The sequence below is a fragment of the Ranitomeya imitator genome, chromosome 1, assembly GCF_032444005.1.
Source record: "Ranitomeya imitator isolate aRanImi1 chromosome 1, aRanImi1.pri, whole genome shotgun sequence".
NCBI classification, from domain to species: domain Eukaryota; kingdom Metazoa; phylum Chordata; class Amphibia; order Anura; family Dendrobatidae; genus Ranitomeya; species Ranitomeya imitator.
In genome coordinates, this window is record NC_091282.1 from 773,023,952 (window position 1) to 773,049,671 (window position 25,720).

Here is a 25,720-nt window from a genome sequence, read left to right on the forward strand (position 1 = left end):
TCCAGTTCAGAGCGCTCCCCTTTGGCTTATCAGCAGCTCCTAGAGTGTTCACAAAGCTAGTGGCTGAGGGTATGGCGCACTTGCGAGAGTCCGACATCCTGATCATTCCCTACTTGGATGACTTCCTTATAGTAGGGAGCTCAGCAGACCATTGCCTGTCCCAGCTAGAATCAGCCACATCCAGACTGGAGCGTCTGGGGTGGATCATAAATTATGAGAAATCCCGTTTACAGCCTCAAAAAATACAAAGATTCTTAGGATTATCATTAAACTCAGAAACACAACAATGTTGTCTTCCACTCGACAAATCTTTACATATTCAGCAACAGGTGTCTAAGGCAATTGACAAACCATCCATGACCCTTAGACAGGCTATGTCTCTATTGGGTTCCTTAACTTCCTGCATTCCCGCTGTCCGTTGGGCCCAATTCCACACCAGACCATTACAAGCTGAGGTGCTGGTTAATGACAAAATCTTACAGGGGTCCCTGCAGAGTCAGGTTACTTTAGGTCCAAAAGCACTCTCATCTCTTAAGTGGTGGCTAGTCAGTGAAAACTTATCGGCGGGGGTTCCCTGGATGTCTCAGGTAACACTTGTGGTAACTACTGATGCTAGCCCTGCGGGTTGGGGAGCACACATGGATGACATGATGGTTCAGGGTCTATGGCCCCCTTCCCTAATATCAGCCTCCTCCAACCAGAAAGAATTAATGGCAGTAGAGCTTTCAGTGAAAAAATTCCTCTCATATCTGCAGGGTCATCATGTCAAGATCCTTTCGGACAACCGGGTGACGGTCGCGTACATAAATCATCAGGGTGGAACTCATTCCGAGTCACTGATGAGAGTGGCGGATCGTCTGTTCCAGACAGCAGAGAATCACTTTTTATCCCTATCCGCACTGCACATAAGAGGAAAGGAAAACGTCAAAGCGGACTTTCTAAGCCGCAACACCTTGAGACAAGGGGAGTGGTCCCTAAACAATTGCGTGTTCGATCAGATTGTCCACAAATGGGGACATCCAGATGTAGATCTATTTGCTACCAGGGACAACCGGAAGACAACAAAATTCTGTTCCCTAAATCCCAGGGAAAATCCTCTAGCCGTAGACGCTTTCCTGATCAATTGGGATTTTCAGCTGGCATACGCATTTCCTCCACTAGGCCTATTACCCTTGGTAGTCAGGAAGATAAGGGAAGATCGAGCCAGGGTTATATTGATTGCCCCATTCTGGCCCAGAAGGGCCTGGTTCACTTGGCTCAGGATCATGTCAGTGGAGGATCCCTGGGTACTTCCGGAGATTCCGGATTTGCTCTACCAGGGGCCGATCAGTCATCCGCAAGTAAAGAACCTTCATTTAACGGCATGGACTTTGAAAGGGCGTTACTGAAAAACAAAGGGTTCTCCCCGAGTTTGATTGAAACCCTTATGAAAAGTAGGAAGCAGATAACCACAACAATCTACGCTAGAACCTGGCGAAAGTTTCTGGCCTCTTCTGATTTCAATTTAGAAGAAGGAATACCTGTAAAACAAATTTTAGAATTCCTGCAAAAAGGCTTAGAACTAGGTCTATCCACTAGTACTCTAAAGGTACAGGTCTCGGCCCTAGGGGCTCTATTCTCCTGTAACATTGCCAATAATTACTGGATCTCAAGGTTCATTAAGGCATCCAGTAGATCTAGACCCATTCAGAAAGATAGATCTATGCCTTGGGATCTCAACTTAGGGTACCGTCACACAGTGCAATTTTCATCGCTACGACGGTACGATCCGTGACGCTCCAGCGTCGTAACAATATCGCTCCAGCGTCGTAGACTGCTGTCACACTTTGCAATCTACGACGCTGGAGCGATAATTTCATGACGTATGTGCGATGTAGAAGCCGTTGGTTACTATGCGCACATCGTATACGATATATGTTACACCATGCAATCATGCCGCCACAGCGGGACACTAGACGACGAAAGAAAGTTTCAAACGATCTGCTACGACGTACGATTCTCAGCGGGGTCCCTGATCGCAGGAGCGTGTCAGACACTGCGATCTCGTAACTATATCGCTCGAACGTCACGAATCGTGCCGTCGTAGCGATCAAAATTGCACTGTGTGACGGTACCCTTAGTCCTATCAGCATTGACTAAAGAGCCATTTGAACCTTTGCAAACAGCTTCAATTAAGGCACTATCCCTTAAGACAGCATTTCTGGTAGCAATTACATCTGTCCGTAGAGTAGGAGACATACAAGCTCTCTCCAGGGTATCCCCTTATGCAGAGTTTCTATCAGACAGAGTAATCCTCAGACCGGACCCAGCCTATTTACCAAAAGTGTCATCACAGTTTCACAGGTCACAAGAGATAATCTTACCATCCTTCCTCCCTAATCCTGCTAACCCTAAGGAAGAACTACTCCATACATTAGACGTTAGGAGATGCCTGCTAGAATACATCTCGGTTACCGACACATGGAAGAAAGATGATGCATTATTTTTATCTTTTCAAAATCCTAGAAAGGGACTTAGGGTATCAAAATACACATTAGGAAAGTGGATTAGGGAGGCTATCTCTTTGGCTTATACTGCAGGTGGGGGTCCGGCTCCGCAGAATCTGAGGGCGCATTCCACCAGGGCCATGGCTACATCCTGGGCGGAAAAATCTGGGGTATCAATCGACCAGATATGTAAGGCGGCCACATGGTCATCCCCGTCCACCTTCTTTAAGCACTATAGGTTGGATTTGGGGGCTTCCTCTGATCTCACTTTCGGGTTAAGGGTGCTACAAGCCATAGTCCCTCCCTAAGGTACCTTACATCTCTGTAATTCTCTCTGTCGTGCTGTCATGGGAGTCCGAGTAAAGCATTAAGCTACTTACTGGTAGCGGCGTTTCTCGGAGGCCCATGACAGCACCCTTAGTTCCCTCCCTATTCACTGGGGGTTGCACTTCCTATAGATGTATATATCTCACTCAGGATACCAGTTCCAAATATATAGCTGGAAATTTGTATATAATCTGTATATAATTGTATGTAGTGTATATTTTGTGCCACTAACCGCGGTAGTCCTCTCAAGACTCTGAAATACAACTGAGGCAAGGGAGAGGTACCGCCCTTTTGTATCTGTAGGTTTCCTGTTCCTAATGGGCGGATCCCCTCTCTCTGTCGTGCTGTCATGGGCCTCCGAGAAACGCCGCTACCAGTAAGTAGCTTAATGCTTTCCTTGCAGCAGCTGATTTGCGCCTGTTAGCCAGCTTGATTACATGTGGGGATTCCCTAGCAACCAGGCAACCCCCACTTGTACTCAGGTTGGGTAGGAGCTGTAAATCATTCAGCTGAGGTGATGAAAACTAAATCTCTGAACACTAACAAATACTCGGAGGTCACCTGAGCGTGCTCGGGAAAACCCGAGCAACGTGTACACTCACTCATCACTGCTGCATACACTTATGTACTACACACCGGACCCCACACAGGACCACATACATGTATACGCGTATGTACCGCACACCGGACTCCGCACAGGACTGCATACACGTATGTACCACACACCAGACCTCATACAGGACCACATACACGTATGTGGTGCACACTGGACCCCACACAGGACCTCATACAAGTATTGCGCCACACAGGACTGCATACACATATGTACCGCACAAGAGACCCCACACAGGAGCTCATACTCGTATAGTTGTGCTCAAAAGTTTATATACCCCAGCAGAATTCTTGCTTTCTTGGCCTTTTTTTTTTTTAGAGAATATGAATGATAACACCAAAACTTTTTCTCCACTCATGGTTGGTGGTTGGGTGAAGCCATTTATTGACAATCTACTGTGTTTTTTCTTTTTAAATCATAATGACAACCCAAAACATCCAAATGACCCTGATCAAAAGTTCACAAACCCTGGTGATTTTGGCCTGATAACATGCACAGAAGTTGACGCAAATGGGTTTGAATGGATACTAAAGGTAACATCCTCACCTGTGACCTGTTTGCTTGTAATCAGTGTGTGTGCATTTTAGCTGAGTGAGTTTCTGGGATCCAGACAGACTCTTGCATATTTCATCCAGCCACTCATGTTTCTGGATTGTGAGTCACGGGGAAAGTAAAAGAATTGTCAACAGATCTACGGGAAAAGGTAGTTGGACTGTATAAAACAGGAAAGGGATACAAAAAGATATCCAAGGATTTGATAATGCCAGTCTGCAGCGTTCAAGCTGTGATTAACAAATGGAAAATCAGGGACTCTGTAAAAACAAAACCACGGTCAGGTAGACCAACAAAAATTTCATCCACAACTGCCAGGAAAATAGTTCAGGATTAGAGATGAGCGAATATACTCGTTGCTCGAGATTTCTTGAGCACGCTCGGGTGTCCTCCGAGTATTTTTTAGTGCTCGGAGATTTAGTTTTTCTTGCCGCAGCTCAATGATTTACATCTGTCAGCCAGCATAAGTACATGTGGGGATTCCCTAGCAACCAGGCAACCCCCACATGTACTTAATGTGGCTAACAGATGTAAATCATTCAGCTGCGGCAATAAAAGTAAATCTCCGACCACTAAAAAATACTCGGAGGACACCCGTGCGTGCTCGAGAAATCTCGAGTAACGAGTATATTCGCTCATCACTTTTCAGGATGCAAAGAAAAACCCACAAATAAGATCAGCTGAAATACTGGACTCTCTGAAAACTAGCGGTGTGGCTGTTTCAAGATGCACAATAAGGAGGCACTTGAAGAATAATGGGATGCATGATCAAGTCGCCAGAAGAAAGCCATTACTGCGCAAATGCCACAAATTATCTGGCCTACAATACGCAAAACAGCACAGAGACAAGCCTCAAAACTTTTAGAACACGGTAATTTGGAGTGATGACACGAAAATTTAACTTTTTGGCCACAGCCATAAGCGTTACATTTGGAGAGAGGTCAACAAAGCCTATGATGAAAGGAACACCATTCCTACTGTAAAGCACGGAGATGGATCTCAGATGTTTTGGAAATGTGTGAGCTACAAAGACACAGGTAACTTGGTCAAAGTTAAAGGAAAAATGAATGCAGAACGTTACCAGCAAATACTGGAGGCAAATTTGCACTCATCAGCCCGGAAGCTGCGCATGGGACGTACTTGGACGTTCCAACATGACAACGATCCAAAACACAAAGTCAAGTCTACCTGTCATTGGCTACAGCAGAATAAAGTGAAGGTTCTGGAGTGGCCATCTCAGTCTCCTGACCTCAATATCATTGAGCCACTCTGAGGAGATCTCAAGCACGCAGTTCATGCCAGACAGCCCAGGAATTTACAGGAACTGGAAGCTTTTTGCTAAGAAGAGTGGGCAGCATTACCATCTGAGAAAATAAAGAACCTCATCTATAACTACCGCAAAAGACTTCAAGCTGTCATTGATGTTAGAGGGAGTAATACACGGTATTAAGAAATGGGGTATATGAACTGTCGATCATGGTCATTTGGATGTTTTGGGTTGTCATTATGATTTAAAAAGAGAAAACACAGTAGTTTGACAATAATTGGCTTCACCCAACCACTAACCATGAGTGGAGAAAAAGTTTTTGTGTTATCATTCATATTCTCTGAAAAAAGGCCAAGAAAGCAAAATTTCTGCCGGGGTATGTAAACTTTTGAACACAACTGTATGTGCCGGACTCCGCACAGGACCTCAAACACGTGTGTACCGCATATCGGACTCCGCACAAGACCATATATGCATTTTCCTGACAGGACTATGATGATCTGGACGGTTGTTTATCTTTCGCTCCATTCTCAGCTTGCAGTGGATGTGAGCCGGGAGCATTCAGATGTTCTATCAGTGAAGATCCACAATATTCTGTGTCCGTATCGCTTCACCAAGGAGATGGTGCACAGCATGAAGGTAACAGTGCGTAGCACTTGTGGAGGGTCCAACTACCCCTCGCTGCAGAGCTGTCCCCTCCCCCTCCCTGCAGAGCTGCCGTCTCGCCCCCCCCCCTCGCTGCAAAACCGCCACCTCTCGCTGCAGAGCCGCCACCTCTGCTCCTTCGCTGCATAGCTAGCCGCCACCTTGCCCCCCTTGCTGCAGAGCAGCCACCTCACCCCCTCGCTACAAAGCCATCACCTTGCACCCCTCGTTGCAGAGCCGCCACCTTGCTGCAGAGCTGCCACCTCCCCCGTCGCTGCAGAGCTGCCAGCTCCCCCGTCGCTTTTGAGCCACCACCTCCCCCTCACTCCTGAGCCACCCCCACCCATCTCGCCACTGAGCCGCCCCCGCCCATCTCGCCACCGAGCCGCCACCTCCCCACTCGCCACCCCGCCCATCGCTGCTGAGCCACCCCCACCAATCTCGCCACTGAACCACCCCCGCCCATCTCGCCGCCGAGCCGCTACCTCCCCACTTGCCACTGAGCCGCCACCTCCCCACTTGCTGCTGTGTTGCCACCTTCCCCCTCATTGTTCCAGTCCTCTTGTTCCAGGTACTGCAGCAGGTGGACAGTAAGTTTATAGCTTGTGTGATGGAGGCCGGGCTCACCACGGCGTCAGGTAAGAGCAGGGCGCCTGCAGAGATCAGGCAGTACAGTAATGATGGATGGATCTGACTCATTGCAGGGTCTGTAGGTGCCGGCCAGTGATCTGTTGTCTTCCACGTCTCCTGTACAGGTGGCCAGCTCTTGGTATTAGTGGACCAGCATGCTGCACATGAGCGTGTGCGCCTGGAGCAGCTTATAGCAGGTACATTCACACACGCTGGCGACGGCCACCACTGGCACTCAATGGGGTCTCATGTCTGTCACTTCTGTTGTAGATTCTTTTCAGGGCTCCTCTGAATTCTGTGAGCGGCGGCTGAAGGTTTCTGTGGTGGATCCGGCTCTAGAGATTCACGTGTCAGAGGAAGAATATCGCATACTTAGGTAATTGCCACGTCTGCCAGTGTCACTGCTGGGTGGCACGCTGAGCTATGACTGCTGCTTCTCCTGCAGGACACGAGCCGGATCGCTGGGGAGATTGGGCCTGAGTCTTTCATTCCCCGACACAGGGACCCCTCGAATATTGGTCAGTGAGATCCCTTTATGTTTCCTAGAGAGGGAGGCCAACGAGACCCAGAGAGGGAGGAGGCCAGTGCTCAGGAGTATCGTGCAGGTGAGCGGAGCATGTGTGGTGTGTGCTCTGCAGGAGAACAGCGAATGTGTGGTGTGTGCTCTGCAAAAGTGCGGAACATGTGTGGTGTGTGCTCTGCAGGAGAACAGCGCATGTGTGGTGTGTGCTCTGCAAAAGTGCGGAACATGTGTGAGGTGTGCTCCACAAGAGATCCGGAGCATGTGTGTTGTGTGCTCCGCAGGAGAGCAGAGCATGGGTGGTATGTGCTCTGCAGGAGTGCGGAGCGTGGGTGGTGTGTTCTCTGCAGGAGAGAGCAGCATGCATGAGGTGTGCTCCGCAGGAGAGCGTAGCGTGTGTGGTGTGTGCTCCGCAGGAGAGCGTAGCGTGTGTGGTGTGTGCTCCACAGGAGAGCGTAGCGTGTGTGGTGTGTGCTCCGCAGGAGAGCGTAGCGTGTGTGGTGTGTGCTCCACAGGAGAGCGTAGCGTGTGTGGGGTGTGCTCCGCAGGAGAGCGTAGCGTGTGTGGTGTGTGCTCCGCAGGAGAGCGTAGCGTGTGTGGTGTGTGCTCCGTAGGAGAGTGTAGCGTGTGTGGTGTGTGCTCCACAGGAGAGCGTAGCGTGTGTGGGGTGTGCTCCGCAAGAGAGCGTAGTATGTGTGTGGTGTGTTCCACAGGAGAGCGTAGTATGTGTGTGGTGTGCTCCGCAGGAGAGCGTATTGTGTGTGGGGTGTGCTCCGCTGGAGAGTGAAGCATTTGTGATCTGCAGGAGGAGCAGTGAAGCGTGTGTGCTCTGCAGGTGAGGGAGAAGGCTGGTGCCCAGGAGCATGGAGGAGGAGAGTGGAGCGTGTGTGGCGTGTGCTCTGCAGGAGGAGTAAAGCAGTGCGTATGTACGGTGTGCTCTGTGGGAGGAGGAAATTGTAGCGTTTGTGCTCTGCAGGAGGAGCGCGGAGCATATGTGAGGTGTGCTCTGTGGGAGGAGGAAAGCGGAGCATTTGTGCTCTGCAGGAGGAGAGCAGAGCGTGTGTGGTATGTGATCTGCAGGAGAGGGAGGATAAGTGCGGAACGCACTGTGGGGCTGATCGCTGAACCCACTTTTTACTCTTTCTCTTCCACAGGAGTATCTGCAGGAACAGGTGCAGGTAAGAGCACGGACTCTGGTCGTGTCCCCGTCTGCCCTCTCTGCTGGCGCACTATCAGGGGTTTATTGCTGAACATATAGCGCTTCACTATATACAGTTGTATGAAAAAGTGTTCACCCCCTTCCTGATTTCCTATTCTTTCCCACTAAAATGTTTCCTTATAAATGAAGGTCTTTATTATTAAGGGAAAAAGAAATCCAAACCTTCAGGGCCTTGTGTGAAAAAAAGGATTGCCCCCTAAACTTAATAACTGCAGCAACAACTGCACTCAAGTGTTTGTGATAACTGGCAATGAGTCCTTTACAACGCTGTGTGTAGGAATTTGGGTGGCTGCAAGTCCGCAGCAGCTTTACATGCATTTACAGTACAATGTAAACCTATGAAAAATGCAATCCGCAGTGCCCATGCTGTGGAAAAAAACGCGTGGAAACGCTGCGGGTTACATTCCGCAGCATGTCAATTCTTTGTGCAGATTCCGCAGCGGTTTACACCTGCTCCATAATAGGAATCCGCAGGTGTAAAACCACAGATGGAATCCTCACAAAAACCGCAGTAAATCCGCAGGTAAAACGCAGTGCCTTTTACCTGTGGATTTCTCAAATCCGCTGCGGAAAAATCCGCAGAGCTCAAAACTACGTGTGCACATACCCTAAAGCTCATTTCACAGCATCTCAATTGGACTAAGGTCAGGACTTTGACTAGGCCACGCCAAAGTCTTAAATTTGTTTTTCTGAAGCCATTCAGAGGTGGACTTGCTGGGTGTGTTTTGGATCATTGTCCTGCTGCATAAGCCATGTGCTCTCAGCTTGAGGTCACAATAAGATGGCCGGATATTCTCCGTCAGGACTTTTTAGTAGACAGCAGAATTCATTGCTCCATTGTTTGTCCCTCGAATGACGCTCATCTATGCAGAGTTCATGTGCTGTCACGTGACGTCTGGGCGTCACTACAGGGGCAGATATTCCTAAGCTGAGTGTAATTACAGGGGGAAGGGGGGGGGGTAATTGTCACTTCAGGAGGGTAATGTTAAGCCTATTGCCCGTCACTGATGGGGCAGGTGCCCATCGGTCCCCGGCTGGTATATCCTTAGGTACCCAGCATAACTTCGGTATATATATAGGGGCCTAAATAACAATCCCCTCTAGCTCTATGACGCAGCATTCTCACCTGTATAAACAGTGCTACATATGCACATTGTTCATTTGAGATCTACTCACCATTACTAAGAGCACCATTAATAAGAGCATCATTCTCGCCCCTCTGTATCAGTCCGTCATTGTTAGTTTGGTTACTGTATGTGATATTTGTAACTTGTATGTAACCCCTTCTCATGTACAGCACCATGGAATCAATGGTGCTATATAAATAAATAATAATAATAAATAATAATAATAATTCTGATTAGTATATATGGGGACTACAGTGCCATACAGTGGGGGCTCACTAAGGCTACGTTCACATTTGCGTTGCGTCGGGCGCAGGTTCAGCGACACATAGCGACGCATGCGTCATGCACCCCTATATTTAACATGGGGGCGCATGGACATGCGTTGTCTTGCGTTTTGTGACGCATGCGTCATTTTTTGGCGCAAGCATCAGGACGCAGCAAGTTGCATTTTTTTTTGCGTCCAAAATCAAGCCAAAAATGGACGCATGGGTCACAAAACAACGCGTTTTTGCGTGCGTTTCACATCCGTCGTGCGTTGCGGCGACTACGCTGCGTCAAAAGAAGCGAATGTGAACGTAGCCTAACTGGCTGTACAGATAAGGATTATGTGTAGTCACCCATATGGATGATTGGGGGGATCGCCAGTGAATATTAGTAACATTACTAATCCGGGACAGACGGACACAGTGAGTACATATTACACCAGTGTGCACAGATGGAAATGTCTCTTCTGTACTCGCATTATTGGGCTGGTTTAACCCCTTCGCGCCATGCGCCGTACTAGTACTGCGCTGCCGGCACTGCATTAGTGCCAGCAGCAGTACTAGTACGGCGCATCGATCACCGCGGTCTCGCGCTGAGCGCCGCGGTGATCGGGTGCGGGTGTCAGCTGTATATGACAGCTGACACCCCGCAGCAATGCCCACGATCGGCGCTATCGCCGATCGCGGGCATTTAACCCCTCTGATGCCGCTGTCAGTAGTGACAGCGGCATAGAGGGGGATCGCGCAGGGACGGGGGCTCCCTGCGCTCTCCCACCGGAGCAACGCAATGAGATCGCGTTGCTCCGGTGACCCGGAAGGAGTCCCCGGATCCAAGATGGCCGCCGGACTCCTTCCGGGTCATGAAGTGACCTGGCTAGCCGGCGCCTGCTGAGAGCAGGCGCTGGAAGCCAGCTAAGCTGCCTGTCAGATCGTTGATCTGACAGTGTGCTATGCACAGTGTCAGATCAACGATCTGATCTAATACAGAGATGTCCCACCCTGGGACAATGTTAGAAAGTAAAAAAAAAAAAAAATAGAATGTGTAAAAAAAAATTAAAAAAAATCCCCCCACAAAAAAAAAAAAAATTTCCCAATAAATCCATTTATTTATGTAAAAAAAAACAAAAAACAATAAATGTACACATATTTGGTATCGCCGCGTCCGTAACGACCCGCTCTATAAAACTATCCCACTAGTTAACCCCTTCAGTGAACACCGCAAAAAAAAAAACAAAAAAAAAAACAAGGCAAAAAACAACGCTTTATTATCATACAGGCGAACAAAAAGTGGAATAACACGCGATCAAAACGACGGATATAAATAACCATGGTACCGCTGAAAACGTCATCTTGTCCCGCAAAAAAAAAGCCGCCATACAGCATCATCAGCAGAAAAATAAAAAAGTTATAGCTCTCAGAATAATGCGATGCAAAAAACAATTATTTTTTTATATAAAATAGTTTTTATTGTGTAAAAGCGCCAAAACATAAAAAAATTACATAAATGAGGTATCGCTGTAATCGTACTGACCCGAAGAATAAAACTGCTTTATCCATTTTACCACACGTGGAACGGTATAAACGCCCCCCCTAAAAGAAATTCAGGAATTGCTGGTTTTTGTTCATTCCGCCTCCCAAAAATCGGAATAAAAAGCGATCAAAAAATGTCATCTGCCTGAAAATGTTACCAATAAAAACGTCAACTCATCCCGCAAAAAACAAGCTCTCACATGACTCTGTGGGCCAAAATATGGATAAATTATAGCTCTCAAAATGTGGTGATGCAAAAACTATTTTTTGCAATAAAAAGCGTCTTTTAGTGTGTGACGGCTGCCAATCATAAAAATCCGCCAAAAAACCGCTATAAAAGTAAATCAAACCCCCCTTCATCACCCCCTTAGTTAGGTAAAAATAATAAAATGTAAAAAAATGTATTTATTTCCATTTTCCCATTAGTGCTAGGGTTAGTGCTAGGGTTAGGGCTAGGGTTAGGGTTAGGGCTAGGGTTAGGGTTGGGGTTAGGGTTTCAGTTATAATTGGGGGTTTCCACTGTTTAGGCACATCAGGGGCTCTCCAAACGCGACATGGCGTCCGATCTCAATTCCAGCCAATTCTGCTTTGAAAAAGTAAAACAGGGCTCCTTCCCTTCCGAGTTCTCCTGTGTGCCCAAACAGTGGTTCCCCCCAACATATGGGGTATCAGCGTTCTCAGGACAAGTTGGACAACAACTTTTGGGGTCCAATTTGTCCTGTTACCCTTGGGAAAATAAAAACATAGGGGATAAAATATCATTTTCGTGGAAAAAAATTTTTTTTTTATTTTCACGGCTCTGCGTTATAAACTGTAGTGAAACACTTGTTGGTTCGAACCTCTCACAACACATCTAGATAAGTTCCTTTGGGGGTCTAGTTTCCAATATGGGGTCACTTGTGGGGGGTTTCTACTGTTTAGGTACATCAGGGGCTCTGCAAATGCAACATGACGCCTGCAGACCAATCCATCTAAGTCTGCATTTCAAATGGCGCTCCTTCCCTTTCGAGCTCTGCCGTGCACCCAAACAGTGGTTCCCCCCAACATATGGGGTATCAGCGTTCTCAGGACAAGTTGGACAACAACTTTTGGGGTCCAATTTGTCCTGTTACCCTTGGGAAAATAAAAACATAGGGGATAAAATATCATTTTCGTGGAAAAAAAAATTTTTTTTATTTTCACGGCTCTGCGTTATAAACTGTAGTGAAGCACTTGTTGGTTCAAAGCTCTCACAACACATCTAGATAAGTTCCTTGGGGGGTCTAGTTTCCAATATGGGGTTACTTGTGGTGGGTTTCTACTGTTTAGGTACATCAGGGGCTCTGCAAATGCAACATGACACCTGCAGTCCATTCCATCTAAGTCTGCATTTCAAACGGTGCTCCTTCCCTTCCGAGCTCTGCCATGCACTCAAACGGTGGTTCCCCCCCACATGTGGGGTATCATCGTACTCAGGACAAATTGGACAATAACATTTGTGGTCCAATTTCTCCTGTTACCCTTGGGAAAAAAAAAATTGCGGGCTAAAACATCATTTTGTGGAAAGAAAAAATGATTTTTTAATTTTCACAATGCTACATTCTAAACTTTAGTGAAACAATTGGGGGTTAAAAGTGCTCACCACACATCTAGATAAGTTCATTAGGGGGTCTTCTTTCCAAAATGGGGTCACTTGTGGGGGGTTTCCACTGTTAAGGCACGTCAGGGGCTCTCCAAATGCGACATGGCGTCCGATCTCAATTCCAACCAATTTTGCATTGAAAAGTCAAATGGCACTCCTTCCCTTCCGAGCTCTGCCATGCGCTCAAACAGTGGTTTATCCCCATATATGAAGTATCGACGTACTCAGGACAAATTGCACAACAACTTTTGGGGTACAATTTATCCTTTTACCCTTGGGAAAATAAAAAATTTGGGGCAAAAAGATCATTTTTTGTGAAAATTAATAAAAAATTTTTTTTTACGGCTCTACATTATAAACTTCTGTGAAGCACTTGGAGGTTCAAAGTGCTCACCACACATCTAGATTAGTTCCTTAGGGGGTCTACTTTCCAAAATGGTGTCACCTGTGGGGGTTTCCACTGTTTAGGCACATCAGGGGCTCTCCAATCGTGACATGGGCTCCGATCTCAATTCCAGCAAATCTTGCATTGAAAAGTCAAATAGCGCTCCTTCCCTTCCGAGCTCTGCCATGTGCCCAAACAGTGGTTTACCCCCACATATGGGGTATCGGCGTACTCAGGACAAATTGTACAACGACTTTTGTGGTCCAATTTCTCCTGTTACCCTTGGTAAAATGAAACAAATTGGACCTGAAGTAAAAATTTTGTGAAAAAAAAGTTAAATGTTCAATTTTTTTAAACATTCAAAAAATTCCTGTGAAGCACCTGAAGGGTTAATAAACTTTTTGAATGTGGTTTTGAGTACCTTGAGGGGTGCAGTTTTTAGAATGGTGTCACTTTTGGGCATTTTCTGTCATATAGACCCCTCAAAGTCACTTCAAGTGTGAGGTGGTCCGTAAAAAAATGGTTTTGCAAATTTTGTTGCAAAAATGAGAAATCGCTGGTCAACTTTTAACCCTTATAACGTCCTAACAAAAAAAATTGTTTCCAAAATTGTGCTGATGTAAAGCAGACATGTGGGAAATGTTGTTTATTAACTATATTATGTGATATAACTCTCTAATTTAAGGGCATAAAAACTAAGAGTTTGAAAATTGCTAAATTTTCATAATTTCCGACAAATTTTTGTTTTTTTCACAAATAAATGCAAGTCATATCGAAGAAGTTTTACCACTATCATGAAGTACAATATGTCACGAGAAAACAATGTCAGAATCACCAGGATCCGTTGAAGCGTTTCAGAGTTATAACCTCATAAAGTGACAGTGGTCAGAATTGTAAAAATTGGCCCTGTCACTTAGGTGAAAACAGGCTTTGGGGTGAAGGGGTTAAGAGGCGGATTGCCACAAAATAAGTAGGCAATGGTAGATCTGGAAACAAACATTTCTTATACCGATGTCCTTTATGTTTACTTAAACCTGCTGTAGCTGCCACTTGTACAGCCGAGTCACTAATGGTCTGGCTAGACCAGCTGGAATCACAGCTGAGAGAGAAAACCTCTAGGGCACAATACTAGACTCCATCCCGGACCCGGTAATGAAAGGAGCTCCTGCTTTCTTAGCTGACGCATCAACGTAATTGGTCAGGCTGGCAGCCAGATCAGCCATCTTTAATGCAGCCTGGCGAGCCTCTGGCTTAAATGTTGGCCAGGTGGGGAATAATAAAAAATGCTTCCATATCCTCACCAATACCTCTTATAGGAAATACTTTCGGACTAGGAGATTTATCCAGAAGAAGCCCCACAGGAACCAGGATAAGAGGGAGGATAGAAGGGGGAAAACCAGGGGTTCTTGTTCAACAGGCCCTCCAATAACACCAAGAAGACATTCCAATGATGGTTTTCCCCAGGAGGGGGGAAGATTATCTCTTTTTTCTCCGTGCCTGGGAAAAAATTTCCAACAGCTCTTGGATCTTAGACCTAATAAAATCAGGTCTAAAACTTCAATTCCGGGGCGTGGTTATGGAGTGAGAGGAAGAAGACGTGCTTTGGGAGAGCTCCCTAATATCCTTCTACCATCCTGCCTATTAGACCCCTTAAACTATTAAAATCCTGCGGCTGCCGAGACCCCTGGAGACGCAGAGGCTGCTAGCCTCTGGAGAAGACTAGGGCGGTGACAGAGAGGTGCCGGTGAGGGAGGAAGATCGGCGACGCGGAGGGCCCTGCATGTGACGGCGGCCATCTTCCAGGGGGACGCCTTGTCCACAAGAGACGCGGTGCTGCGGATATCTGCAGCCGGAATCTCTCCCTGATCTTCGGGAGGCACCGGGCGCCGGCAGGTGAGGACTGCGGGACTCCGAGGAGAGGAACACACATCGGCGGTGGGGGCGGCTGTGAGCGGCGGCCATTACTAAAGCGCGCGCTCCTGCAGCAGAGGACGTGGCGCAGCCCCTCATTATTACAGCGCGGCTGAGTAACACATACTGGTGCTCCATAGTTTAAGGGTCAGCGCGGAGTGAGCTCTGAAAGATTGAACCCCGCGCTCCCGAATCAGCCACAACTCGGCCAGCTGTGTCTCCAATTGGAGATTACATAGGCCCCCTTGCTGATACCGCCACTGCCCTGGGCATTCCCTATTGCAGGGACTACCATTAAACCCTCAGCCTACACCTCCTGGCAGTACATTGGTGCACCCCCTGGACATAGAGGCCCTCAATAAAAACACCGTTAATATACAGCAGCCCTGTGCCTGCAGGACACTGCTGCAGATCTGATTTGGACCACCTTGCTGTATCATTTGCCTGTTAGACATGCAGCGTACAAAAAGCACATCTGTAGCTGACAAGCTAAAAGAATTTGCTAGGAGTGATGCTCAGGACAGTGCAAGATCTCTTAGAAATAATTCCTCACAAGCACAGCGGGGGAAAAACCGCCTCTCTGATAATAATGATGAAGCTGAGCAAGATGAACTAACTCTTAAACAAGCATCTGCGCAATTAATGCAAGCTATATCTCTGACTAGAACGTCCCTCTCTGAACAAATAGAGGACGTACACACTGAAGTGGGACGTCTGAGGCAAGACATGCAAGCCATGAAGGGACGTATGACGGAAGTGGAGACAAGGGTGTCTCAGGTAGAGGACACCATTAAACCTATGGAGGCCAAGTTGGCAAAAGTTGCTGGCTCTACAAATGCCTGGAAACAAAAGGCTGATGACCTTAAAAACAGAATGCGCCGAAATAATATTCGCATCATAGGCCTACCGGAACGTACAGAAGGCCAGCAGCCTGAAAAATTCCTGGAGGATTGGCTTAAGTTGTCGTTGGGAGACACGTTTTCTCCGATGTTCTCGGTGGAAAGAGCCCATAGAGTCCCCACCAAGTCTCTTCCTCCTGGGGCACCACCCAGACCTTTCCTGGCACGTATTCTCAATTGCAAAGACAGAGATGCTATCCTACGATTGGCGCGACAAAAGAGTCTCATCAAGTTCAACGATGCTACAATCTCGATATTTCCAGACTTCTCCGTTGAACTCCAGAAACAACGGGCAAGATTTGTGGATGTTAAGAAGCAGCTCAGAGATAAAAACATTATCTACTCCATGATATACCCGGCGCGTCTCCGGGTTGTCAGCAACGGTTCCTCCCTGTTTTTCACTGACCCGTCAGAGGCAGCTGATTGGCTGCGTTCCCGTGGAATGTCTAGTGGAATAGAATCCTGATGTGTTCTCGGCTGATCAACGGTTATTTAGTTGCTGAATTGGAGCTCTCCCTGTGAGCGCTCAACGTACCAACAATACCGGACGCTGGAATCAGCGGGGGTATCCCCAGGTTTATTTGAAGGCGGGAGTGCTGTTCTATGCTCCTGGATTGTTCGTTTTTTGTTAAGTTGTTGTTTTTCTATCTTGTTAGATTTAATCAGTTTTAGTAGGTATTTGGGTAAGAGCCGCCACCAAAGCCTTTATGACCTCCCATGCGTAATTAGTGGTTTTCTCTCACCATCAGTGCACACCATTTTTTTTTAATGACTGGATATGGGGTCTGAGTTGATATGTATGACATGGAACATACGGGGTATTAAGTCACCCCGGAAGAAAATTAAGGTGTTCTCTCAAATCAGGCGATGTCATCCCCATATTGTGGTCCTGGTGGAGACACATCTGACCAGAGATACAGCCAGAGGTGTACAGAAACCTTGGGTACAATGGTATGCTCACTCATTTCACACTAGCTACTCAAGAGGGGTATCATTATTAGTACACAAAGATGTCCGATGGGAGGCCCGAGCGACTCGGCGGGATATAGAGGGACGATTTGTCTTTGTCCATGCACTAATTAACTCCCGTGAATATGTCATATTATGCATATATAACCCCCCTCCGGCCAACACCTCAATACTTAAGATGGCAATGAGCTTTGCGTTAAACTACCCTGACGCGCATGTTATGTGTATGGGTGACTTCAACCTGGTTATGAACAGTAGTCTTGATAGAATACGTTTGGGAGGTGGGTCGTCCGGGGAGCCCTTGTCTTCTTCTCCCTCCTCAGCCCCGACTCAGTTGGCACAGTTCATGGAGGGTAGCGGCTGGATAGACCTATGGAGGATCCATCGCCCTGGGGAGAGGGGATATACCTGCCACTCATCCACTAAAAGTTCCCTCTCTCGCATAGATTATATCTTCGGGTCTGGCGATTTGGTGCGGTGGGTGGATAGTGTGGAACATGGTAATAGAGGAATCTCAGACCATAGTCCGGTCACACTTAGACTCGTGTTCGGGACATTGAATAACGGTAGAATATGGAAATTGAATCCCTTTTGGTGTAAACTAATGGGTTCAGATGATAGGACAGTTGACCAGTTAAACTGCTTCATTCAGTCCCACTTAGAACTTCAGAATATTAATTTATTTTGGGACACACTTAAGGCATATTTAAGGGGCTGTCTGTCTTCAACAATTTCATAAATCAAGAGGGTAACATCGAGAGAGGATGACGAAATTGAGCAACGCTTGAGAAATGCTGAGACAACATTTACAGCTGACCAGACCAACGATAATAGAATTGAGTGGTTGACTCTGCAAAGATTATACACCCAACACATAGACACTAAGTCTAAGCGAAAACTATTTTTCACACGACAATCGTACTTTGAAATGGGGAATCAGGCGGGGAAATTCCTGGCCTACTTGGTGCGTCAACACAACACATCTAATATGATATTACAAATTCGCTCACCAGACGGCTCACTGAATTCCACCACTGAGGGAATACTCCAATGTTTTTATGACTATTATAAGGGGCTGTATGAATCTAAGAGCGGTTTTGGTATTTCCGACTGTCTAAGATATTTGTCCGATATAACATTCCCTGCACTGAGCTCCGCCCAGCAGGCCTTTATGGACGCTGAATTTACCCTGGAGGAAGTGGAGCAAGCTATAACGGATATGGCCTCCGGGAAGGCCCCTGGACCAGATGGCTTTCCTATAGAGCTGTATAGGAAATACCGGGAGATACTGGCTCCGCTTTTATTGAAAGTATTTAAAGAGATATGGAGGGCAGGGTGTCTACCTGATACTTTTTATGAAGCACATATTATTGTACTTAAGAAGGAGGGGAAAGATCCTTTGGAATGTGGATCATACCGTCCCATATCCCTGGTAAACGTGGATTATAAGATTTTTGCTAAAATACTGGCTACCAGGTTGAACTCCATCATATTAGATATTGTACACCCAGATCAAACTGGCTTTATGCCCGGTAAGAGCACCTCTATAAATATTAGGCGGGTCCAGTCGGTGATTCAGTATAGCTCTTTGCTGCCAGATAATAGCTGGGCACTGGCGTCGTTAGACGCAGCCAAGGCGTTCGACTCTCTTGAATGGCCCTTTTTGTCCGCCTGTCTACAGAAATATGGCTTTGGGGAGAAATTTTTGAAGTGGGTTGGTGTGCTATATCTGAAACCCAAGGCCCGTATAGTTAACGGCTCCATCTCTGAACCATTCTCACTATATAGGGGAACTCGTCAAGGGTGCCCCCTTTCCCCAGCCCTATTTGCTTTAGCAATAGAAGCATTAGCTATACGTCTGCGCTCAACCCCCGGTATTGATGGTATTTAAAATAGCGGACCGCACGGATATCGTTGGTTTATATGCTGACGACATGATAATATTCATGGATAAGACAGAAGAAACATTACCAAGGGTAATTGCTACCATAAATAAATTTAGTGGGTTCTCAGGTCTATATATTAATTGGGATAAATCTGCCCTACTACCTCTATCTCAGCTCCCAGAACCTAATCTTAGTACTCTCTCTTTATTGCCGATAGTGTCTAAATTTAAGTACTTGGGTATTTACATGTCCCAGCACAGTGGGTTGGACTTACAGCTTAACGTTTTTCCCCTGTTGGAATATACTAAATTGAAATTTGCATCTTGGAGTAAGCTTCCGCTATCTCTAGCAGGCCGCATTAATCTCATTAAAATGATTTTGCTTCCTAAATTCAATTATTGTCTTCAACATAGTGCAGTAACTATACCAAAATTTTTCTTCACCAGTTTAAATTCTCATGTTACTTCATTCGTATGGGGGAAGGGTAGGCCCAAGCTTAAACTGGCCACTTTGCAAAGACCTAAGCGGGAGGGAGGTGCGGCATTGCCAGATTTTTTGCTATACTATCTAGCGGGACAGGCTAAAGCACTATGTAAATGGATGCCTCATAACTATCTCCCCAATTCTGAAAGCCACTTAGTTAGCTCTGTCGGTGCTGGATGCCCGCTGGGTCTTCTAGAATCGGAGAGGATAGGCGCTCCCTGTCTGTTACCCATGATTCGTTTGGCGCGGTCCACTTGGAAGAAAATTAAAAAAATTACTGGATTTGGGGACATTGTAGCAGAGATGCCTCTATGGGATAATGGTTATTTCCCGACACTGATGAATCACCCATCTACAAAATTTTGGGTTTCTCGTGGGGTTCTTTTGATCGGAGACTTATATGATCAGGGTTTTTTTGTGTCCTTTGAACAACTACAAAATAAGTGTGATCTTCCAAGGTCTCAATTTTTTCGATATCTGCAGCTCAGATCTGCCGTTCAGTCATTTGTCAGGAATGAGAGGATGAACCGTAACATCTCATCTTTACCTTTGATAGGTATTCTTAAGTCGCAGGGACCTCAAGGTCTTATTTCGTCCCTATACACATATCTGCTATCAGCGGGGACGAACTCTGTTGTGGACTCGGTAAGGGGCAAATGGGGGAGACTCATTCCTGACATGCAAAACGAGGAATGGGAGGATATTTTGGAATCCCCTCTCAGAGTATCCCCATCAGTCAACAATCAGATGACCCAATTATACATAATCCACCAGTCATACTTGACTCCGTTGAGACTTTGTCGGATGGGTCGATACCCGACGTCGGAATGTTTGCGATGCCACTCTCCTGACGCGGATTTTATACATATGATATGGCAGTGCCCCATAGTTTCTCATTATTGGAGGGAGGTGGCATCACTATTAACTTCAGTATTGTCAATTCCAATTCCTCCTGAACCCTTAATTTGCTTATTTGGAGTGTGGGACGAGGGGGCCTGGGAACATTATACTGGGATTTTTTTACGTGAAACACTCTTTCTGGCAAGGAAGTTACTAGCTCTGAGGTGGATGGGAAACTCGCCCCCCTCCGTTAGGTCTTGGATTGAGCTGGTAAATGCAGTTATCCCCTATGAGCGTACTCTTTATCAAAATAGAGGTTGTCCGCGTAAATTTAGTAAAATCTGGGATAAATGGAATGCCTCACATCTTACTTTGTGACCTGACTGATTGAGAGAAATGTGGTATACATGGTTCTTTGATCCGTAAATATTGCGTAATGGGAAAGGGAAAAAGTTAAATAATAGTGTATTCAACTTTGTTAAGTGGCGGCTTAGCAGTTTTGGAGGCTTAGTTTGGTTATAGTTTAGGAATCCTATGTTCTGACTGTTGTATAACTTAACGCATATGTTTTCTTTATGTAAATGATTGGCATATGTATATTTTGTCTTTTTCAATCCCTGTAAATGCAACTATACAAATTAACGACAAGGACAAATATGTATGCTGTAATTTTATTCTGTGTTTAATAAATAAACGAATTTAAAAAAAAAAACTTCAATTCCACTCACCTCCCTGTCCAAATTTCATAGTGACACCTTGGAGATCTTTAAACGAAGAGCAACTAGCCTTAGAGCAGGAGGTTTTGGGTCTAACAGGGAAAGCTGTCCTTCAAGAGGTGCCTTACTGGGAAAAAGGCGAAGGATTCTACTCCCCTCTGTTTCTGAGGAAAAAGGCAGATGGAACGTTCAGGACAACCATAAATCTAAAGTTACTGAACAAGTTATTGAAGGTTCAAACCTTTAAGATGGAAACAATAAAAACATCGGTAGAAATGCTGTTTCTGGACTATTTCATGATTTTGCTGGACCTAAAGGAAGCATTCTATTACATCCCCATCCACAGAGACATTCCTCAGAGTAGCAGTCCCGATAAATGGGGTAGTAAAGCACTATCAGTTCATGGCCCTCCCATTCGGTCTAGCCATAGCTCCTCGGGTGTTCACCAAGATAATGGCATTGTTGTCCCTTACCTAGACGATTTTCTGATAATGGGCATCAACCCCCAGCATTGCAAGAACCAACTAAAGAAAGTCATGCATTCCTTGACGAACTAAGGCTGGCTTTTGAATCTAGGGAAATCAAAAACCATGTCGAACCAAGTGAAGGAATATCTCGGTATCATATTGGATTCAAAGAAACAGAAGTGTTGCCTCCTGACAGAGAAAGTTCAGAAAATCATAGCCCTAATATCTCGGATAAGGGACCTCCCCTTTACGACTTTGCGGAAAGCAATGTCCCTCCTAGGTTCCATGATTGCCTGTATCCCGGCCATTCAGTGGGCTGAAACACACACCAGAGATTTGCAGTGGGAAATTTTATCAGCCGAAAATTATCTACCAGGGCATTTAGAAGGGAAATTAACCTTGTCATCTGAAACGATACTTACTTTAGAATGGTGGATGAGGATAAACAACTTAAAGGGAACCTGTCACCCCGTTTTTTCAAGAAGAGCTAAAAATAGTGTTAAATAGGGGCAGAGCTGGGCTTTACATTAGTGTATTTTGGAGCCTTTATTCCCCACCTATGCTGCCGAAATACCTTTTGTAAAGTCGCCGTTTTGGGCTGTCACTCACGCTGGTCAGGTCAGGTGGGCATGGTGACAGCGCTGTTTCTCTCCCAGACCTCCGTTGGTGGCGTAGTGGTGTGCGCATGTCCAAGTGGCGAATCCACTGCGCAGCTTCAAGGAAAATAGCGCGATCTGCACTATTCAGGCGTTTATTGGTGGGCGCGGCCATCTTTGTGAGGCCGCGCGTGCGCAGATGGTTCTTCTCGGCTTCCCGGGGCTTCAGGAAAATGGCCGCGGGATGCCGCGCGTGCGCAGATGGCGATCGCGGCGGCCATTTTCCTGCAGCCGAGTTCGCATCAGCCCAAAACGGCGACTTTACAAAGGTATTTCGGAGCATAGGTGGGGAATAAAGGCTCCAAAATACACTAATGTAAAGCCCAGCTCTGCCCCTATTTAACGCTATTTTTAGCTCTTCTTGAAAAAACGGGGTGACAGGTTCCCTTTAACCTGGGGAATTCAATGGGTGATTTCAATCTCTCAGGTTCTGGCCACAGATGCAAGCCCCAGGGGTTGGGGAGCTCACCTGAATGAGAGGACCTAAGATCAGCATCCTCAAACATGAAGGAACTATTGGCAGTAAAGTTCACCCTTTTAGAATTCTTGAACACTCTCCAGGGACATCACGTAAGAGTATTCTCAAACAATCGGGTAGTGGCAGCACACTTAAATCACTAGGGAGGAACCCGGACCCGCCCTCTCATTGAAATTACAAGATCCATTTTTCAGTTAGCCAAGGGCAACTTGGGTCTCTATGTGCACTCCACATAATAGTGACAGAAAATCGCAGAGCTGACTTCCAGAGTCGGACAAAGCTGAGATATGCAAATGGGAACTGAATCGGTCAGTGTTCGATCAGATCGCAGAAAGGTGCGGACATCCTTCCATAGATCTATTCGCCAACAGAACAGAAAGGTAGACGTATTCTGCTTAATATGCCTTCATGATTCCATGGGACGACCATCTAGGCTATGCTTTTCATCCCATTGCCCTGATTCCAGCTGTTCTGAGGAAAATCCGGGCAGACAAGGCAAAGTGATCTTAATAACCCCCTTCTGGCCAAAGAGGATGTGGTTTTCTTGGCTAAGGGTGATGTCCATCTTTGCCCCTGGGTACTTCAGGAGCTTCTGAACGTTCTTTCCCAGGAATTGGTTCTTCATCCTCAGTTAACAAACTTACAAATGACAGCCTGGAATTTGAAAGGGCTCTCCTGAATAATAAGGGATTTTCCCCAAATTTAATCTACGTTGCTACAAAGTAAGAAACCCGTAGCCGCCAAACTTTATGGGAAAACATGGAGAAAGTTCCTGTCAACTTCAGGTTCCAAGTTAGAAGCTATCTTAGAGTTCCTTCAGAAGGGGTTGGAAACTGCCTAGCTACAAGTACTTTAAAGGTTCAAGTCGCAGCATTAGGGGCCCTATACAATTACAACTTAGCTAGGAATCAATGGATATCCAGATTCATGAAGGCATCAGCCAGGTCTAGACCCATTCCCTCTCGGAATACGCCTCCTTGAGATTTTAATTTGGTCCTTACAGGCCTGACCAAACTTCCTTTTGAACCTCTGGCAGAGGCTTCGCTGAGAATCCTGTCCCTTAAGACATCACTTCTAGTAGCTCTCACCTCAGCTCGTAGGGTCAGTAACATAGTAACATAGTTAGCAAGGCCGAAAATGGACATTTGTTCAGCCTATATTTCGTGAGAACAAATCCCCAGATCTACGTCCTAAAAATTCTAATCACTGTAAGATACAATATTGTTACACTCCAGGAAGACATCCAGGCCTCTCTTGAACTGAGTTCGCAATCACCACCACCTCAGGCAAGGAATTCCAGATTCTCACTGCCCAAACAGTAAAGAATCCTCTTCTATGTTAGTGGAAAAACTTCTCTTCTCCAAACGCAGAGAATGTCCCCTTGTGACCATCACCTTCCTTGGTATAAACCGATCCTCGGAGAGATATTTATATTGTCCCCTTATATACCGTATATACTCGAGTATAAGCTGACCCCCCCTAATTTTGCCACAAAAAACTGGGAAAATTTATTGACTCGAGTATAAGCCTAGGGTGGAAAATGCAGCAGCTACCGGTGAATTTCATAAATAAAAATAGATGCTCCATACCGTTCATTATTGCCCCATAAGATGCTCCATATAAAGCTGTGCCACATATAATGCTCCATACTGATCATTATTGCCCCATAGATGTGCCATATAAAGCTGTGCCATATAGTGCTCTGCACCGTTCATCATTGCCCCATAGATGTGCCATATAAAGCTGTGCCATATAGTGCTCTGCACCGTTCATTATTGCCCCATAGATGTGCCATATAGTGCTCTGCACCGTTCATTATTGCCCCATAGATGTGCCATATAAAGCTGTGCCATATAGTGCTCTGCGCCGTTCATTATTGCCCCATAGATGTGCCATATAAAGCTGTGCCATATAGTGCTCTGCACCGTTCATTATTGCCCCATAGATGTGCCATATAGTGCTCTGCACCGTTCATTTCTGCCCCATAGCTGTGCCATATAGTGCTCTGCGCCGTTCATTATTGCCCCATAGATGTGCCATATAGTGCTCTGCACCGTTCATTATTGCCCCATAGCTGTGCCATATAGTGCTCTGCGCCGTTCATTATTGCCCCATAGATGTGCCATATAAAGCTGTGCCATATAGTGCTCTGCACCGTTCATTATTGCCCCATAGATGTGCCATATAGTGCTCTGCACCGTTCATTACTGCCCCATAGCTGTGCCATATAGTGCTCTGCGCCGTTCATTATTGCCCCATAGATGTGCCATATAGTGCTCTGCACCGTTCATTATTGCCCCATAGCTGTGCCATATAGTGCTCTGCACCGTTCATTATTGCCCCATAGCTGCCATATAGTTCTCTGCGCCGTTCAGTATTGCCCCATAGCTGTGCCATATAGTGCTCTGCACCGTTCAGTATTGCCCCATAGCTGCCATATAGTGCTCTGCACCGTTCATTATTGCCCCATAGCTGTGCCATATAGTGCTCTGCGCCGTTCAGTATTGCCCCATAGCTGCCATATAGTGCTCTGCGCCGTTCAGTATTGCCCCATAGCTGTGCCATATAGTGCTCTGCGCCGTTCATTATTGCCCCATAGCTCTGCCATATAGTGCTCTGCGACGTTCATTATTGCCCCATAGCTGCCATATAGTGCTCTGCGCCGTTCAGTATTGCCCCATAGCTGTGCCATAGAAAGCTCTGCCATTGCTGCTGCAATAAAAAAAAAAAAACGCCATACTCACCTCTCTTGCTGGCGGCTCCCGGAGTCCGGTCCCGGCGTCTCTCCGCTCTGACTGATCAGGCAGAGGGCGCCGCGCACACTATATGCGTCATCGCGCCCTCTGACCTGCACAGTCAGAGCGGAGAGACGCCGGGAAGATGGAGCGACGCCCGGTGTGTGGAACGGGGATAGGTAAATATGACATACTTACCTGCTCCCGGCGTCTCGCTCCCTCTGCCTGTCACACGGTCTTCGGTGCCGCAGCCTCTTTCTCTATCAGCGGTCACTGGCACCGCTGATTAGAGAAATGAATATGCGGCTCCACCCCTATGGGAGGTGGAGCCGCGTATTCATTTCTCTAATGAGCGGTCCCACGTGACCGCTGAACAGGGGAAGAGCTGCAGCACCGAAGACCGTGTGACGGGCAGAGGGAGCATCAGGATCGCCGGGACTAGGTGATTATGCCTCAGCGCCCTCTCCCCCTCACCCGCCGATCCTGCCGCCCACC

The 25,720-nt window shown here is 46.6% G+C and overlaps 1 protein-coding gene across 2 annotated transcripts in view; it reads left to right on the forward strand.

Annotated features, from left to right (window-relative positions):
• The window catches only part of ACYP1 (acylphosphatase 1), a 73,637-nt gene that overhangs the window by 14,280 nt on the left and 33,637 nt on the right, over nucleotides 1-25,720 (forward strand). The window contains exons 1-7 of one of the 2 annotated variants that reach the window (XM_069736293.1): nucleotides 3,059-3,189; nucleotides 5,780-5,884; nucleotides 6,462-6,528; nucleotides 6,646-6,717; nucleotides 6,791-6,896; nucleotides 6,966-7,125; nucleotides 8,195-8,218. In XM_069736293.1, the coding sequence (XP_069592394.1) occupies nucleotides 3,163-3,189; nucleotides 5,780-5,884; nucleotides 6,462-6,528; nucleotides 6,646-6,717; nucleotides 6,791-6,896; nucleotides 6,966-7,125; nucleotides 8,195-8,218 (561 nt within the window). In that variant the 5' untranslated portion in view covers nucleotides 3,059-3,162. Of the gene's footprint in view, nucleotides 1-3,058; nucleotides 3,190-5,779; nucleotides 5,885-6,461; nucleotides 6,529-6,645; nucleotides 6,718-6,790; nucleotides 6,897-6,965; nucleotides 7,126-8,194; nucleotides 8,219-25,720 lie in introns of those variants that run through there. The other variant, XM_069736284.1, reaches the window with a different exon arrangement.